The sequence below is a fragment of the Amia ocellicauda genome, chromosome 3, assembly GCF_036373705.1.
Source record: "Amia ocellicauda isolate fAmiCal2 chromosome 3, fAmiCal2.hap1, whole genome shotgun sequence".
NCBI lineage: Eukaryota > Metazoa > Chordata > Actinopteri > Amiiformes > Amiidae > Amia > Amia ocellicauda.
Genome location: NC_089852.1, coordinates 42,423,927 through 42,443,586, shown reverse-complemented (window position 1 = coordinate 42,443,586; position 19,660 = coordinate 42,423,927). Strand labels below are relative to the sequence as shown.

The window sequence follows — 19,660 nt, the reverse complement described above, 5'->3', positions numbered from 1 at the left end:
GATTAATTCTCAGATAAATTTAACTGCCTTGCCAGGGTACAGACCAAATAATTAAACAAGATTAATTTCTTCAGCCTTGGGCTGGGCGAGTGAATTTGCAGCTGCTTGTTAAAAGTGACATTTGAAGATTATTAAGGCCACCTATTATTCATGAAAATGGCTTGCATTTCTGCGACGTATCAAAAAATGAAGGAAGGCTCCAAACGTATGTGACTTAGTGTTTGCAATGATTAAAACGAGCAGGAATGAGGGGTTTTATCTAGCAGGCCAGACCATGATCTGTCCCGTCTAGAGATGACTGTGTTGCAGGCCTCTCAGACTTTAATTAATGGCTGTGAGAGGACTACACTAACAAAATGGTAATGTCAGAAAATTGTCGGTGTCCTCTCCAAGTGCATCTCCTTTTTATGCACCACATTATGTCCTGTAGGTTCCAATAAAGTAAAAGATGAAGACAAATGCACAGTGATGGATATAATGACCTCCAAAACTGACACCTGTCTTTGGCTAAACCAGTCCGATAATTCCTGACTCCATGTTGACTCGACATTGTTGGAATGCCTAGATTTTATTAAGATGTGCAAATGGATGCACAAGCTCTCCAAAATGCCAGATATACATTGTGTTATAGGGAGCTATAAATTACTACACTCACAAATCATGCTAATATCACACTCTGCTTCAAACTGGGATCTACATGAAAGGGAGGGTTGGCACGTGACTTGTTTTTGCTCTGAGGAAGACTAATCCGGGAGAAGATGTTGCCTTCAAATTGACTGAAATATGTTTGCAAGGTTCAGTAGAATTTAATCCCTCAGAAGCTGACTTTTATCTGCTGGAAGCTGGCACGTTTAATTCCCTGGGGGAGCTGTTTATTCGACCTCATTTAAATGCCATATCAAGACAATTATGAAGTATAATAAAGTGGACAGTACTGTAACTCATAAAAAAAAAAAAATGGTTTTCCCCATCTACTGGCTAAAATCTAATTATGTATGATGTTATATGTCATTTTTTTTTTCTTTTCTTTTAGATTTTTAGTAGTAGTAGCAGCAAATCATAACTCACCTTTTAGTCCTTTACCTGCATGATTACAAAAATAATCTGACCTATTTTCCTCAGTCTCCTTCATGGGATATTTCACAGGTGACTTTCTCAAACATCTGCATTGTGCTTCGCCTCTGACTATATTCTAGTGCCCTTGTTTCTCATTTTAAAGAACGTACCAAGCAAGCAGATTGTGTGTGGGTGAGAGGGGATAGTGTAGGTTCAGCTCAGTCCACACAGGGGCCATTTTGGTCTGCCACTTGTAAACAGTACAAATGTTGAAAATGCCCAGTGATAGGATTAAACCACAGCGACAGTTGTGTGGCACCAGCTGCTTGTGTGGCCTGGAGAGAGACGCCGACAGACTACTTCCGCTGGGCCGTACCGGGCGCTTTCCAATACCACGCACTGTCTGAACATACGCCCTGTGGGGAGGGCATTGCCACTAGTGCCCTCAACATTTATTTATATATTATGCATGATGCTCTACTGCCCTTGAATTCCATTTCACAGCAGGGAATGTACAGTAGATTGTCTTATTAGTAGCAGTAGCAAAGGTAATTGTTAAGAAAGCAACATGTCTGGGTTGTTTTATATGAAAAATGAGAACCTACTGTCCCCTGTATTGGGAACATTTTGGTTGGTCTTGCTCCATGCAAGGCTACTACAATACTGGAACAGAGAAATTGCAGGGTGTATCTTCCCTTCCTGTCTGTGAATCAGGATCAACTTAGTCATGGTGTTGCTTCTCACTGGAGTTTAATCGTGCTCCTCTGAGCATCTTCCCCTTTCTGTCCTCTGTCTCCGGAGTATGGAGACCTGCTTGTGCTTCCCAGTGGCCACATGTCTATCCTGTCACTGATGTCTTCATTTGAATCACCGTGCACTGTCCTGAACCCTGGACCAGCTCCAGAAACCGGTGCCAACACACTCATCTCGCACGGGCTGGCTGGGTCCGTCAGGGCAGAGGAACATCAGGAAATAAAACTAGAAGCTTTAAATGTTGTGCCTAAGGCAGCAACAATGGTAGATTTATTTATATTCATTTATTTATTTTCTAGGTTCTAGACTTTAGTTTTGGCAAGTCACCAAGATGCTGCTTATCCTTAGGAGAAAGTGATATTTAAGATAAATGTTTTTGCTTTTGCTTTTTTTAATATACAGTACTGTGCAAAAATTTTAGGCAGGTGTGAAAAACTGCTTTGAAGTAAGAATGCTTTCAAATGTGCTGTCCAAGCTCTTTTGAAGAAGCACAAAAAAAACTGGCAATGTTAAGGACCGTAGACGCAGTGTCCTGGAAGTGATGGTATGGCCCCCACAGAGCCCTGATCTCAACATCATCGAGTCTGTTTGGGATTACATGAAGAGAGAGAAGCAACTGAGGCGCCTAAATCCACAGAAGAGCTGTGGTTTGTTCTCCAAGATGTTTGGGCCGACCTACCTGCCCAGTTCCTTCAAAAACTGTGTGCAAGTGTACCTAGAAGAACTGATGCTGTTTTGAAGGCAAAGGGTGGTCACAGCAAATATGGATTTGATGTAGATTTTTCTTCTGTTCACTCACTTCGCATTTAGTTAATTGATAAATATAATCTATTAACGTCTGTTTTTGAAAGCATTCTTACTTTACAGCATTTTTTTCACACCTGCCTAAACCTTTTGCACAGTACTGTATTTTTTCCAAGTAACTTGCTTTCTATAGTACAGTGTTTCAGTACAATCGCCTACTGCCTCCTAGTAAAACCCTATTCACATTGGCAAAAAAGATTAAATGGTGTACAAAGAACACAATATGCATTTTGGGACTAATGTAAAGACAAATGCAGCCTGCCATTGCTGTGATTTACAATGCGCATTTCGGGGAATGTATAACTAGAGAGTATAATATGTAAAAGGCCTGACAGAAGTGCTGATGCAGTGAAGGAGACACTTGTGCTCAGCCCTGGCTATTCAACTGTCACTGGGGAGTAATGATGGCAAATCACTCATTCTGGGCCTGCAGGACCTGTATATAACACTGTATATAAAATGTGATGTTCATAGCTAAAACTTCAATGACTTTTAATGTTATTTAATAGTCTGGTGTGCATGTGACGCCATGTCTCGGGACCCATCTGCTGTACTGAAGGGTAAGAATGCATTGTTGCTGCTGGATTAGATGTAATCTGCTTCATGAAATGAATGGATTGCAAAACGTGGATTATTCTCACAGTGATCTGGGACCAGGTATCACCTCGGGGACACAGCCATGCCTACCTGCCAGGGAGGAGAGGGGGTAGGGGTGAAAATCAGTTCAACCTTAGGAAATTAAACTACAGGACTGAAAAATGGAAAGAAATGTTACCTTCTGATATAATAGAAGTCAATGAAGTTCATTCATCTTTCAGTTTTTTTTTTTTGTTGTTTTTTTTAAAGACCACCTTTGGTTGAGTCTTATTATATAGGAAACGGTATTTTAGCAGCGAGGGAATGTTTACAGTCCTACTTAGCAGATTTACCCCCTGATCCTTTTTATCCTTCTATTTATAGCAGTCAGACGTTGAACAGGGCTTAGAGTTTAATTCACTATACCTCGCCTGCTGACTTGGTGGTGGTAATCAGCATTGGAATTTTGTAGCTCTTGAAGGGGGAATTAATTGGTAATTTTCCCGTTCGCACTGTGGCATCAGGGTCCCAGTGAGTGACTTCTGATCGGCATTGAGTGGCGTGTCCCTCCTTTCTTTCAGATGATTGGATTCAATGTATTCAAAATATTCACACCTTTTCGCTAGATAAACAGTTAAATATTTATGGCACTGCACATGTGCCAGATGGGAGATGTAGAAATATAGATGTGACCAGTTTTGTCTCCTTGTTTTATTGCTCATTTAAGTGAATCTAATCAAATCTGTATTTTTGGTACTGGATCTCATGAAGGTGCCACTTTTGATTTGCATTTCCATAATTTTGATCTCCTAGGAAGGGCAGTGATACATGTATATTTCACCTGGGGCAAAATTGTTGAATAGGCACTTAAGCTGCAGTCTACAGAATGAAAAGTAAGTCAAAAAGAGGGACTTTCGAGAAGTCAATTCTTCCCCTGAACTCCAAACACTATCCAGACTGAGCAATATCGCCTCTTGTGGCCTTCTAGTGTTACTGCACACTCAGCATGTTGTGGAAGGTTTTATCAGCAGGTTTTATGTATTGTTTTCTGACTCTGTACTGTGTTTTCCTTCAGCCTGCTGTATACACAACAGTGGTGGTTGTCCTCAAAGTTATTCATTGACCTCATGCTAGATAGAGCCAACCCTCAGAGAGATGTACAGCTCTTATCCAGTTCTCTCTAGCAAGGTCTCCAACATGCAAACAATGTCACTTCAGCTTCACACAACTTGCATCCAAGGCTGCGTCCTTCTGCGGGCTAGTTTCACTGTCCTGACCGGGGGCGGGAAGTGAACCCAGGGGCACACTCGACCCTGACAGGATGTACGAAACCATTCCCCAGCAGGCCTCGTGCTTGATCAGGAGTATGTCAGGGAGAAAGATCTTCAAATAACTGTTTTGAAGAAGAAAGAGAATTAATTGCTGGAAATGGGCGTTCTTCAGAGAATTGAAATCAAAACTCTGCCTGCCAGTTATCACAGGAGACCGGGCAGGAAACTAAGCATTCTTTCTATTAGCATTTAATTATTAACAAGAATTCTAATTAATAATATTGGAAGTTAATGGTCCTCAGTCCTAAATCTTTAAGAAGTGAAGAAGCTCTTTACTTTTCTTTTTAGAAGGCGTTTTCCGGTGTAATTTAATTTCCTGACATCCTTCTAATAGGTGATTGAATGAGACATGAGGCTTGATGCATTTTCTTATTCTTTTTCACTTAGGACTTTATAATTCCTAATCTCCACAATAACGTGTGTGAGTGTTTCTAAGTCTATGTATGCTTCAGTTTCCAGCTGTCCTCTTCACGTCAGAACTGTGCGGTATAGATTATATAACATCCATCGCACTGATTTGACGTGAGCAGACACGGCCTGTTGCTTCCAGTAAGGAAGAGTTGTTTTCAACCGACGTCTAAAAAGGCTGAACGTGTTAATTCCATGGAGTGTGCATTCAGGAAATCTCTCGGCTCTATTCTCGACGTTCTGCATTTTCCCAGTTGACCGAGTCCCACGTCGCCACTTGATTATGGTTTCTTTTTGGAAAACGCAAATAAACACAAATAAAAGTGGCCACGCTTGACCTGGTCGTGGGCTGACGGGGACAGTGCCTATGTGAAGTAAAACGGGTTTGAAATGATCTCTCTCCACACAGGAATCGCAACAGGAGAGTGCAGGCACTGCTGTCTGCTCAGATTATCTGAACTCCGGTTCCTGTCTGAGGTTAGAGCCAGTGTCTGTGCCCCCTTCAGTCCCTGCCTTCAGACAAATTAGTCTGCTTTCACAGACCTCTTTGGTTCACAGCGAGGCAGTACTTCATGAATAGCTTGAGGTAGAGAGAGTGTGTGATTTTTCATTCCCTATTTTAAGAGTCTGTCAAGAAAAAAATGCATCTGTAGCATGTGTAATATACATGTGTACGTTTTGTGGTAATTCTACGAGTCATGGTATGTAGTGCACTGTGTTTTGTAGAGGAAGTGTTTAAGTCGGTGTGTGATTAAAAATAATTAAGGTTTTAACTCTCATGCCTTTGTGGGAAGTTTATTAGAACTGTCCGCCCTCTGTTTTACATTCCAGTCCTTTGGAAGAATAGCAGGCTTAGTGGTGTGACAGCACAAGAGTAATATGTAATAATCATGATGTTTTTAAGGGTTTCAATTAATCACATGATAATGTGGATGGTGAAAAGAGCTTTTCTACATGGGGGAAGAACAAGGTCTTCAGCTTCGTGTGTGTGTGGAAGAGTGAATCATGTTTGACAATACTTGCTGAGAAGATCTGGGAAGAAAGGCTGAAGACTGTGCAGTTAAGTATATTGTCTGAGTAACACGACAAAATCACTACCTTCTGTGTTTTTTGTCTACAAATGTTGCCTAAATGTGTTGCAGCACATTTGCCTTGTTCTGAAAGTGAAATACATCTGCCCTGGGGATTGAGAAGTGATGAGTGATTTCTAGTAATTTGAAAATAATGAGCCTTTGCTTTAGTCTGTTTAAGGACTATGTAAACTGCCCTTATTACTCTGACTATTCTGTCTGATTAAATATGGTACTGCCCCCTGGCCTCTAAAGAAATAACAAATAATGACTTTGTTAGATCTCCTTCCTTTTAATAATCGGCCTGTGCTCAATATAGATTTGTCTTCTATAAAAAGACAAGGAAAAAACCAAACACCGCAGCACGACGATCTGAAAAGACATTGTCATCTCCCATTTTAGCTCGGCCAAATACTCCGACATTGACTTGACATTTAAGTAGATTTTTCATCCTTACCTTAAATGGTGTCTACAGCTGTTGTTTATAGTCCTGCTTTTGCTTACTTATCTTAGCATATGCATTTTCCATATGCGTGCCTCACACTAACTACTCCTGTCCGCTGGGTGAGCAATAACTCAAGTGCTTATCTCTGAATTCTCGGCTATATGACTTTTAAACCATTTATACCCTGATGCAAACTTTGAGCTAGCGGTTACACAGATCCTTTAATTATACCCTTATCTCTTAATTAAAAATGTCAAATACATTTATTGCAAAATTCTTTTTTCTGTTGCTGGATATTTTATCCAATTTCTTGGACTGTTTTGGTGCATGTAGGGCAGTTTCACATAAAGGAAGACTAAAACCATGACTCAAATAACACTAGAGATACAGCTTTGCAAATCCAAAAGCTTACTTAAGCCTTTTATCAAACACTACCAAATGTATGTTTTTAGTGGGCTTTTTGTACTTTTCCACACATCTATGTCCGATTGCTTGAAGTTAAAATCTACAACTTGTTCAGCAAGTTAAGTTCTGGCACAGTTCCCTTCCTATCCTGTCGTGGAGAGTTGTCTCGTGCAGGTTGTTGTGGCAGCACATCGTAAGGGAGTGTCAAGCGGGCAGGACAGGAACTCTTCTGATAGGTGGGACAATTCCGCCATCTTTTTTCTGGTCCTCGGTGGAGAAGACCCCATTGTTGTCACAGACAAAACCATTAAAATTCAATTAGACTCCGCGGCTTCAAGTTGATGCATCTATCAGCCGCTCAGCAGTCCCTGTTTCTGCTCTAGTCACTTAACGATTTGAACGATCACTCTCCATAGCTGCAGTTTCCCTTGAGGCCCGCTCATCTGCTTTGTGTGAGGTGCAGGGACACAGCCCAGTGGCCTTATGGGTCTTTACCATGTTTCTATCTTGTATTTCTGATGCTTTGGTCTCTGTAGGTTGCTTTTTAAATTTTAACTTAATTTTGGTACATTGTGAGCTCATTGTGCTAGAAGGTTAAGAGGTCTTCATATACTGTATGAAAAGCACATTTGTAGAAAAGGTATACAAATTGAAATCCATGGGTATGTGATGCTAATGAAGACTTAAGAAGAAAATGTCCCAGGAATCTGACATTTAATTATGGAATAAGCATCTTTACTGATAAAAGCAATTGCTTGATTGGAGATTAATTAAGACTAACTGCACTGACTCTTCCTGCAACGTTCGGTAATCTTGCCAGGTTCTGACTTCTTCCCTGATCTAATTAAAGCAAATTCCGAAGCATCAGCTTAATCCATTATCATTAATTATCGTCTTGTTGCATATTTTAAGTCAAATGTTGCAGGCATTAGTCGTTTTCTTGGTTGACGGAAAAGCAAAAGCACTAATTAGCTGATTGGATCCATTAAATATGCATTGCGTTGCTGGTGAAACGCAATTTTTAAAGCAGATCCTGTAAAACTACAAATCTGCTGTTTACAGTGTGGGGTTTAATTAATCATTGAAGTAGAACAGCCGATGAAATTCATTTTTAGCCTCTGTATTAATTTTAATATCAAGCCAGGGTAATATTATGTAAGGCTGCACTGTTTATTTATGAACACTGTTGCCCAGGGTATGGATGACTGATGGCTCTGTAGCTACAGGAGATGCAGACTCGGTCATCTTAAATCCCTTGATTTAAATGCAACGTGATCATTTGTTGCTTGATCAGAACAGAAGGCAGCAGGAACAGAAACTGTGGTTTAAAAAACATTACACACACAAAAAAAAGAACAGTTAAGTCAATCCATCAGCAAGACCTTTAATTGTTAACTGCTGGTTTGTACAAAATATTGTTCCATTACATCTCTGCAGAACTATATGCGTTTTAATCTGCCATTGAATGTGTCTGCAGCTTTCAGAAGTGGTGCCAGCTTCCTGGACGCCTCGGTGAGCTTTAATGCCCGTTCTTTAGCGCATATCCGATACCTAGCAGCTGTACCACCTTGAAACCTGATCTGACTGGATCGGAGTTGTATAATGTTCGCTCATAAAATTATATAATACTTCGGATGCACCGGCTCCCGAAGCTCTCCTGTTGACTAATTTAGACTCTTCAGATACGCTTGCATCTCAAAGCCAAGGATGCTTTCAGTGAACAATGAACACATGTCTCTGCACAGAAAACTCATCCATTCAAAGAGGTCTAATACCAAAATACAAAGAGTAATCTAGCTCCCCAGCAAATGAGTAAGACCTCCTCTAATTTTCTTATGTAGTTGTGTACCTGTAAAATTTACGTTTGTCATTGTATACTTTTATTTCCCTTATTTGTACCCTAATAGCTACACTTTTTTTTTTTTTTTACCTGACGTATATGGTTATTAACACCTATATTAATTCAGACTGTGATTGTTTCTGCTGCCTACAGAATATTTAATATTGCAGCCGAAGTGTTTAAATAGGTTAGTGCATTTTGATTTCTGATCAGGCAGATTCTGTGCAATGACAGGTTTTTCATGATTTGTCTCCTTGCCTAACTACACTGACTCTTCGTATTCAAAGTAAGATCTTATTCATGCTCAAACCTAATGGCATGTTTCAGTTGAGCTCTGCCTCAGCTTGCGCTTGCCTCCCGGCTTGTAAAGTAGGAGTGACCTCCCAATAAAAACAATGACGAAGCACAGAAGACACATTTGCGGTCCGGGTACCCACAGCTTGCCAACTGTGATTTTTCCAGGGGGATACAGACCCACGAGCTTCATGGATAAGATTAAAGTCACGCAATGAGGATTTATTTCACACCGCTTGCCATTTAAATTGCAGCAGAGCATAAAATTCAATGTTAAATGTTAGTTTTTTTGTATTTGGTGGTAGTTGTGGTGGAACATGCACAATACTGTAACAAGAAATGCTTCCTCACTATCCTTTTATTTATGCATTTATTTTATTCTTTGTGTGTGTGTGTGGGGGGGTTATCCAAGGATACATTTTTCTTGAGAGAAGTAATTAAAACCAATTGAGCTAGACAACCATATTCTTTCAGCAGCACCAAGACTGTGATCACGCAGCTTTGACCCAGGTCTGCCTGACTCGATAAAAGGTGCTTTTTAATATCTAGCTACAGAAAGTGGTTTGCCATTTCTACTGAATGCTGTGACACATTCGGAGTCAAAAGAAATGGTCCTTTTGTGTTCTCGGACCTTGAAGTCTAAGCCTTGGGGTTTCTAATGAAATTACGCAGAGCTACACTGACAAGATGAGGCCTGAATCGATGTTATACAATGTGTCCTAAGGTCTTGCAGCTCTTGCAAAAAGCCTGTGTAGAAAAAACGTATATGGTTTTGGATTTCTATTTTTGAGGATGTACAAAAGTATTAACTAAACTATTAACAAAAGAATAATGACATATTTGTTTTTAGATTTAAGGAGTCGGAAGAGTTATCAATAGCTGTCAATCACTGAGTGACTGTCCTGCACATGGCTGGCCAACAGCATGCTAACTGATGCAATATAATGTTGCTTATTACAAGCATATAGTATTCATCAATCCATACCTCATACAGTGACATTAATGGGAAGTCCTACATGTAGCTCGTTACCACTCAGATATTTTATGCAACAGTGAATTCTATGACATGAAGGGGATGCAATTTAATGTGCATCATGCAGACTGAGAAAGTCTGGCTCTTAAGACTTCCCATGCAACTGGTCCAGTGCATTATTTATAAGCAAAAAACCATTTTGGTGTTGTCTGCCTCTAGTCTAGTGCAATGGTCTGCTTTCAAAGTTACAATTTCTGCAGTAATTGGAATTGCAGAAGTCCTATATGTTAACCCTTATTACTCCTGCTGTATTTGTTTTGTAGTGGATGTAAATGTCTTGCCTGTTTTTATCGATTTTATCGGTTTACTTCCTTTTCAACTTTCCTGTTTTTGGATTGTGGTTCTGCTCCCCGGTCCTCTTCATGGAGATGTAATCCCAGCTGGTGTCTGTTGTCTTTGCAGTGGGAGCGCATGTGGTTTCTCATCCTCTCCTGCACCTTCTTCCTGCTCCTGATTTGGTTTTATTTCTGGTGGGAGGCTCACAATGATTACAATGAGTTTAACTGGTAAGTACTGCTTTTTCAGTGTCATCCCACTGCCTGTGATGAAAAAGGCATATCACATTAGTGCATTGCAAAATGTAGAATCCATGATGTATACTAAATATATCTGCATTTTGTGTGTGTTTATGTATATATCAATATGTACACACAATACATTTACCCCCATGATACAGAGCTGGTGGTTTTAATTAGAACAGTTGTGGAATTACTTTGAAGCTGGCCTCGATGGATGACACTGTGCAATCACTGCATGAGAAACTACACCGCAGGAAGGATGGAAAAGTACTTATTCTGCCATCTTTGAAAGGGATTGCAGTGGTCATTGAGGCCAAGAGTGTTCCTACATCTTATTTAAGAACCCATACACTGCTTTCAACCATCTTCAGGTGTCTGTCTTTTGTCTCTGTACTTCTGGTTATGTGGATGGCGTAGAATAACTTCTAACATACTGACATCGGCAGGGTCAGTGACTCTTAATTTCAGTGAAAACCTGCCCTTCGTTTGCAGTCCGGGGTCAGCTCTTGTCTGCACAAGTGCCTAGTGCATTGCCCTCAAAACAACCCAATGTCATCATTATTATAAAATGTTAATGGGGACACAACAGAAGTGATTTTCGTATGTGCCAATTCAGTCTCTGAAGCTGCAGTTAATAGCTAGCGAACCCTAAATCAACGATGGTCCTCATTGTGTGTTTCATAGTGCCGCAGTTTCGGCAGTGGTAGCAATTAAATCTCCGTGTGTGACATGTTTCTGTTTACAGGAGGTCATGAGTTAAGCTGTGCCTAATGTGGTTTTATTGCGGTGTAAATTACAGAATTAACCCCTCGGTTACGAGCTTTATCTGAACAAGTTTTTAATTTGTGATTGCTGCAAAGATAATCTGTCCGAACGGGGGCTATATTAAGGTCCTTTATGCATCAACGTCCTCCACTCTCTTTAAGTGATCTTTTTTGGATTGCATTCATATTCAAGCTGAAATGTGGACGTGATCTTGTGTTACTCATGGCTGCCATGGGAAAGTTAGCTTGGAGGGAGCTGCAGGAAAAGGGAGATCTGAGCATCTGTTCTCAGTTCCAGGCAGTGCGCTTCCCTGTCTGTACAGAATCTTTTGGAAAGCCAAAATGCCAGAAAGCAGTTCTGAATTCCACATCTCTATTGAAGGGTTGGAGACGAGGAGGGGAAGTCTAGGGAAGTCAATGTATTCAGCTCTTCAGCTATTTTGTTCACTGTGTTGAAACAACATCACAACTTATCTGGTTTTCTGTAGAAGATAAAATATGTATGATTTCTAGGGGCAAAATGAGTTTAAACTAGAGTGGAGCTTAACGGCAGTAAGTCCACCCTGGCTTCAGTCCAGACCTTAACACCTCTATGGTCTCCCTAGACTCTGACACAGCACCCATCAGCTTTCACTTAAAAACTCCTTGAAGTTTTTTAAATTGCCTTGATAGAAGCTTGAATATTGAATTCAATCCAGGTCTGCACACATCTGGTGATGTCTTAGTGGGGTAAAACATGTACTCTGAGATCAGTCATTTCACTTTTCTGCTGAGCTCTTTTTTTTTTTTTTTTTTTTTTGCACAGAAATACAAAATAAATAAACGGGTATCCAGTACCCTTCTGTATTTCTTGAATTTTAGAAAAACTGTAGGAGGGGAAAAACTAAAACAAAAAACAAAACAAAAACATTGCTTCAGAAAGCAACTAAATAAAAAATGATCTGTGTATTCACTTTTAGCATGGTGGATTGTAAGAAGAGAGATCACCCACACAGACCCCTTAGCAAAAACAGTGACTGGACTAAGCTTCCCTGAAAATGACATGCAGAGGGATCCCAACAGATCTCCCAACCTCTGCACTTTGTACAGTAATTGGCTCTACAGCCGCCAATTTACTTTACAATATTGGGAGCAACAGGATGTTGTTGACCGTGTACAAGTGATGGTAACTGTTTGCACAAAGGACCTGTGAATCTCGGCATGGGAAATCAAGCTTCACCACACCTGAGGGCACAAGACAATTAGCCCAATGTTAATTGAAGACGAGATGTGCAGAGCTGCTGAAGGGAACCCCTTTCCTCAAAGCTGCATGTTATCGTTCTTCGCTAGCACGCTTTTGGATATTCTCTCAAAAAATGCATTTGAACGCATAAGTCTCCCAAGTAATGCAGTCAAATATACCATCAATGGACAGCTGCTGTTAAAACATAAGGTGATGGGGATTTAAAAATATTTTTTTTACAAAAGAAAATGCTGTCTCTGCCTCTGTCTGTCACCACCTACCTTTGTCCCTTGCTAGAATCACACCTTTTAAGAACCTGAATTGAATCGCTTCCAGAAAATCATTAGTGAAGTTGGCTTTGAAGGAGATATCCTAGAAGATCAACTTTGAAATCTCTCTCTCAAGGTCGGTCCTGCCGTGTGCTGCAGACCCCCTCTCCCTGCTCTTCCTCCGGACTGCTTTGCGTCCCCCGTCAGGGCACTACTATAGGGGGAGTAGGAGTGATTGATATCATGTCCTTTGAAAGAGATGTAAAGGCCTTGTGTTTCTTTGTGAAATCTTCTGACCGCACAACAAGGGCTTCGAATGTCACAGCTCTCGGTGACTAATCAGGATGGTTATGTTATTAACATCGAGCTTTCCAATGCTTTTCATAGTGAACTGCAGCTCCCATAACAACGATATTAACGACGCACATTCTCAGCACGTTTTCTTTTTATTGTTATTTACTTGTGACTAATGAAACGTGTGTGTGTGTGTGTATAATATATATATATATATATATATATATATATATATATATATATATATATATATATATATATATATATATATATATATATATATATATATATATATATATATATATATATATATATATATATATATGTGTGTGTGTGTATATATATTTCGGACATTCCATTTGCCTTTTTTTTTTTTTTTTTTTACGGTATTCCCCTGTAAAATGGTTTGCATCCCTCTCTTCCTGTTCCTGCAGGTTTTTATATAACCGATCAGGGGAATGGAGTGATGGGTCAATTCCAATTCTCGCCACAACTGCTGCTGGCTTTACATATATTGCTTTTTTAATGGTAAGCTGTCTTTCCTCGTCACATGTTTACCATAGCTAGCTCACAAATGCCTCTCCCAGCACTGACTGGGCATCAGGATTTATAAGAGCAATAAAAGGACTGCTTCCAAGGAACTGAAATCCCAAATATAAGGATATACCAGAACATTTGTCATTTTAACTGGAGAGCAGCACAGAGACCGATACGGCACACAGGCACATCTTATTGTCTTTTTAGTCACGGTTCCTTTGAAGTGATATGAAATTCACACTGTGTGATAAGTATGACAGTGGATTTATGGGGATATGCTTTTTTCCCCCCAGATTTTAGCACTATGTCATGTAGCTGTGGGACAGCAGCTAAACCTACACTGGCTCCACAAGGTAAAGCTATTTCTTGAGCTTAATCTATAACCTTGTCTCTCAAAGCATGGATGGGGATAGAATTCACTTGGGGTTAATTCTGTTGTCAAGATGGCCGACTGTCTTATTCTGACTAGTTTATGGACTTCCCGGCTGTGTTCTTCCTGCAGATCGGGGTGACGGCCGTGCTGGTGACCACCATGATAGCGGTGATTTCGGTGGAGCAGCTCTGGGGCGAAGAGTGGGGTATCATTTGGATCTCCCTCCAGGTCAGTTTCTCATTCGGGGTCCTCTTGTTTTGCAAGAGCTCGATCGACCCGTTTCCTCAGCTTGGCTTTTTTGGAAGACCTCCTCTTTGCCTTGCATGTCCAAAAGAGAGGGAACAAAACTGTGGGCGGGTTAAGCAAGGACAGATCTAGGGCAGGAGGTACTTTTTAACCACATGAGTGAACCGGGACTGTGTGGACGGCTGTGATCGTCACTGTGGAGGGAATAATGCTTACAGACAACAGATGGGACACTGTCCATGTAGGTTCCCAAGAAGTCTGAAAGCATGTTCAGCGCCGCCATATGGCATTTGTTTTGCAGATGTATATTTATAATACCATGTGATGCCAGAATTAACCTCTTCATTCTCAATTCTTTGTCTGTAGGCGACCGGCCCTTTCCTGCACATAGGGGCTGTAGCTGCCATTACGATGCTAGCCTGGCTGGTCGCTGGGCAATTTGCCCGTGCAGAGAAATCAAGTAAGTGCATCTTAACCGCCCTGAATAGAGATGGAGAGTGTTACGTTAAGCAGAATGCAGTAAAAGGAATATCTGACAGGTGCTTATGTTTTGTTTAGTTTTGTTTGTTTAAATAGTTTCCATGCCAAATTTTTAATATACCTCAGAGATTAAGAGCAGAGCTATTATGCTACTATGCTGTTGGAGATCCGACCGAGGGAAGATCGCTCCGATGAGACCTTGGAAGACTACGTTTTTTTTTATAATTATTTCATTAGTAGTAGACGTTTTAGAATTTGGGCAAACGACAAGAACCCTCATGTTACACACTACTAGAGGTCAGGCTATTGTTAACACGGGAATCATGTCACCATTTGCTGCAAGGCTGTGATGAATTCCATTGAATACCCAGAGGGCAAAGGTGAATGTTTCGCACACATCTGTCTCCTGTGGGAGGTGTTTTGCTGCATTTTAATCTCCCCACAGAAAACGACCTTGAGAAAATCCCTCCTCAGTTTATAAATGCTGTTGTCACGATCCAAACTGAGAACAAAGTCTTCTAGCCTTGTTGATATAATGGTATAAAGAAGTATAAGTCCTGTATGCCCAAGGACACCGCATACATATGTCTGCCTACTTGTTGTTTTCGCAGACAGGCCTTTGCTTATGGCTCTTAAACAAGTGTATTAAAATATTTATATTTTTATGAGGATGTAAATGAAATACAAGAATTTAAACAAGCATAATTGAGGGTTCATTTTGGGCTCAAACCCAGTGTGGGACACATTCCTGCGAGTGTAAAATGAGAATAGCACAGCAGACGGGGAGGGTGGGGTTGCTGGTACGGTTAGATGACACGATGGTCACACTGTTCCCCGCTCAGTGTTTCAGGCAGTGCTGCTCCTGGCCTACCTGAGTGTCCTGCTGGGACTCTACCTGGTGCCCCTCACCATCACCTCACCCTGCTTCATGGAGAGGAGCCGTCTCAAGCACCGGCCCGATGTCATTGGCCATCAGGGAGCTCCTATGGTGAGTGCCCTTACTGAATGGGCCAATGGGGGAACGCCTGCTCACTGGGCGTCGCCTCCATGCAGCTTCCCATTGATGAGATGCTTCTCTTGCGTCTCTGCTTTTTTATGTTTTCTAATTTTCCCTCAGTGTGTAACAGACTGAATTACCTCACCAGACAAACTTCACGTACAAAAGAAACCTCTCTTGCTTTAGGCTGGGTGCTCTTTTCACATATTGAAGAAGCGCTCATCCCAAAACTCAAAATAGGACGAACAACAAATTGGCTTTATCTCTGAGCATCCTTGAGGCTTAGTGTCACATCGATGTGAAATCTGAACAGTTTGAAGTGATGGAAACTGTGCCAACCTGGAAGCTCTGAAGGATCCATGTGTCTGAAGTTTACTCAAGATTCTTGGAAGAATATAGATTTAATTTATGCTTTTATAATGTAGTGTTTGGTCAAAAAAAAGTATTAAGTATGAAACCAAGTTCAATGGATTTATGAGAGAAAACAAGCCTGGGCTGTGAAATAATGTCACTGTTCTTACTTTATACCTAGCCTTTATCTTTCTACTGAAAAGATTATCTAGAAACCATATCAACAAAATCTAAACACTGTGCCCAAGCAGATTGAGTTGGGTGTGAATGTTATTGTGGTTTATTCATGCATCTTCCACAAGCTCTCCCATTTCTTTAGTAATTCTCTTGCCTGAGCCAAGAAGTGAAGAAAGACTCCAAAAATGCATACACAGTTGCCATGAATCAAATTCACGTAAACGTTTGCATCCTAATTATCCCTTGAGGAATTTCTCTGATGCAGCTCTTAAATAGTTTTGGGAGGTTTAACTTCTTTGCTAAGCTTAGCTGGAATTTTATTGCCAGCCAAATGCGATTCTTTTACAAACTCTGTTTTCCTTGGAGGGCAATAAAATGAGCTAATAAATATTGAGAACGGTTCCCGCGTGGGACGGGTCTGTTGCTGCAGTTGCTCGCATTCCAGAGGAGCAACATGAGCTGTGCCGCCCTCCCTTGGCCATCGTCCGTGCAAAGACAGAACCTATTGAGCTGATGCACGGGAGTCGAAACTTAGAGAAGACAAAGGAGAGGGGAGTTAAATGACGCAGTGGCAGATGGGCGCTCGAGTGACTGTGTGTCTGCAGTGTTTAATGTGCGTCTCGCATTCCATTGTGTCCTAAAGCCCAGGTGGGTTAGAAAAGACACACCTGCAGAGTAACACTCATCAATGCGTCTTTCTTCAGGGAATATTATACGACCCGAGAGAAGTCACTCCCCAACAAAGAGAGATCAGTCCTTCTGCTTGTCATTGCTGTACCGGTCTTTTTAAAGGGTTTGGGGGGGAACAAAAAACAGCTGCTGTGAAAGCAATTAATGTGAACTCTGAAAAATCTTTTACATTTTTTTATTTTTTTTATTATTTTTTTAAGTGATAGTCTGTAAGCTGTGTCTTCCCCATGCTTACTGTTACTTGAATTCTCATAAGCAGAGAAAATGTTAAAAGTAAAATAATAAAGTTGGTTTACTTGACATTTTGATTTGGCTTTTGAACTCGATTTCAATTTTTACTCAAAAACAGCCTGACCCTAATTGCAGATAAAGCTTTGGAAATACTGATCCCAAGTCTGCAGAAAATCTGAAAAAGTTCAAACATCATACATTTAAGTTTACCTTTTCATCAGCCATCTTAACCACGTCATTCTCACGTCATTACACTCCGATTGGGTCTCTTAAAATCAGTGGGAGGCTGAAATCCCTAGGGGAAGTAGGAGCTGTATGCTTCATGAATGGGTAATGCCAACCAGCCTCTGGCCATTTAAAAAAAAAATAAAAAAAAAAATACATTATTCCCCAACAACTGTTCTGCTCTGTGCATAGTGGATGAAGCAATTGCTGCCACCAAGCTGAAGTCTAAAGGTGACTCTTACTAGGACCTCCCTGAACTTCCCTAATAGAAGAAACCCAGAAAAGAATAACATTACTGACCAAGTAGAAAGTCTCTACGTGGATCTCTGAGGGGTGCAAAGTCAAATAACATATTCATGTTTCCCAAGTTTCCACTACATCTATACTTGAGTTTTTCTTGCTATTGTGTGGACATCTTATAGCTATGTACCAATGATTTGAAGTGCAGAATGATTTATTTGAAGGAATTCTGACCCTCTCTCTGCTTCAGCTTGCTCCCGAAAACACCCTGATGTCATTCCGTAAGGCGTTGCAGCAGAACATCGGTGGACTGGAAGTTGACGTGACCATCAGGTAATCCTCTGCTCTTTAGTGGCAGGCCGGGAGATGGGGGGTGCACCCTGGGAGAGAAGCCACAGTAGGGCGAGAGAGCGCTGCTGGAGGATGTGAATCCAGACAGGGGCTCGGTGCCAGTAGCCACAGGTCAGACCTTCAGACCACAGACAGGTGCTTCACAGCTGCCAAAAAGCAAATAAACTGTAATCAGAGAACCAGTGGTGAAGCACGGAAGCTGCAAAAATGAAGCGCAATGGAGGCTTGATAAGATAAGCTTCTCCTGTTTCCCCACTACACTTCTGTCTTCTTGACACATTTGAAGAGTGTTAAGCAAGTGTATATACAATGATGTGACTAATATAAATTAGAAAATGTTATTGTTAAGGAATCTGCATGTATTGCTTGGGGAACTGCACGTGACATTATTCACATTTATAGACATTTATAACCAAATACATTTTAAAGCCTCTTGAGAGGATATGCTTCAAAGTTGTCAACATGATGGCGACTCCATGTGTTCTATTCTCAGCCTGGACGGCGTGCCCTTCCTCATGCGAGACCACACCCTGAGGCGGACCACGGATGTGCAGAAGGTCTTTCCCGAGAGGCAGCATGAGGACGCCTCCATGTTCAACTGGACCGACCTCCAGGCCCTCAACTCAGGACAGTGGTTTATTCAGGTACGGGGCTTGTGTTTGCGTTATGCCTGTGGTTTGACCAATCGGGACCTGCCCAATAGTACAGACAGGAAGTGCATCTAAAAAGTATTTAATTGCCTATTGTTTTTTCAGTCATGCCTCCATGCATTACTCCATAGCTGCAGTGTATCTTCGAATGTGTGCCAACTCTTTTATTGCACTTCTGCAGACGTTTCAAATGCAGATCCGAATTTTAATGGCCTCTCACCCCTCCAGGACGACCCTTTCTGGACGGCACAGTCCCTCTCTGCAAAAGACTACACTCAGGCAGCGAACCAGTCCATCTGCACCCTGAGGGAGCTGCTGCAGCTGGCTGCACGAAACAACAAATCGGTCATCTTCAACCTGCGCCGACCACCTGCCGGGCACCCCTACTACGAGAGCTGGATCAATGTCACCTTGGACACAGTCCGGCAGTCTGGCATACCAGAGGAGCTGGTGAGGCCTGTCCCTGTCCTAAGCAGGAGTTTGTTACTGGCTAGGTTATGATCATTTCCTGCCTTTTTCAATCTCCATCATGAACTAAAACCCAGAGGCTGGCACTATAGTACAGTGTCATGCTAATTTGATTCCTGTAGAATTGTAACGTTAAAATGAGAGAATTGTAAATCTGTTCATGTGTGGTTTGTGGCTCTCTGTGGTGGTGAAATCCGCTGGTGTCTCTGTCCAGGTGATGTGGACCCCAGACTCGGACAGACAGATGGTGAAGAAAATCGCTCCTGGCTTCCAGCAGACCTCGGGGGTGAAGGAGTCCGTGGAGACACTGCGGAGGAAAGGCATCGTCAAACTCAACCTGCGATACAACCAGGCCAGCGCTCAGGAAATCAGGTGCAATTTCCTCACTTATTCCTAAAAGTAATCAATCGTGAAACCGAAGAATCGACCCCTTTAGTTCACCTGATGACCGCTTCATCCCTCCCCGAATTGCCGTGAAGATGACTAGAGTGGCCTGCCTGTGTTGCTTGTATGAATCACAAGCTAATGAGTTGTCTGTCTGTCTGTCTTTCCTGTGCGTCTT

The 19,660-nt window shown here is 41.4% G+C and overlaps 1 protein-coding gene across 2 annotated transcripts in view; it reads left to right on the top strand.

Moving 5' to 3' along the window:
• The window catches only part of gdpd5b (glycerophosphodiester phosphodiesterase domain containing 5b), a 61,053-nt gene that overhangs the window by 31,397 nt on the left and 9,996 nt on the right, over window positions 1–19,660 (top strand). For both annotated transcript variants that reach the window (XM_066699563.1, XM_066699564.1), the window contains 10 exons: window positions 10,418–10,521; window positions 13,517–13,610; window positions 13,913–13,972; window positions 14,122–14,220; window positions 14,605–14,698; window positions 15,561–15,706; window positions 17,880–17,962; window positions 18,474–18,624; window positions 18,859–19,080; window positions 19,313–19,470. In XM_066699563.1, the coding sequence (XP_066555660.1) occupies window positions 10,418–10,521; window positions 13,517–13,610; window positions 13,913–13,972; window positions 14,122–14,220; window positions 14,605–14,698; window positions 15,561–15,706; window positions 17,880–17,962; window positions 18,474–18,624; window positions 18,859–19,080; window positions 19,313–19,470 (1,211 nt within the window). The remainder of the gene's footprint in view (window positions 1–10,417; window positions 10,522–13,516; window positions 13,611–13,912; window positions 13,973–14,121; window positions 14,221–14,604; window positions 14,699–15,560; window positions 15,707–17,879; window positions 17,963–18,473; window positions 18,625–18,858; window positions 19,081–19,312; window positions 19,471–19,660) is intronic.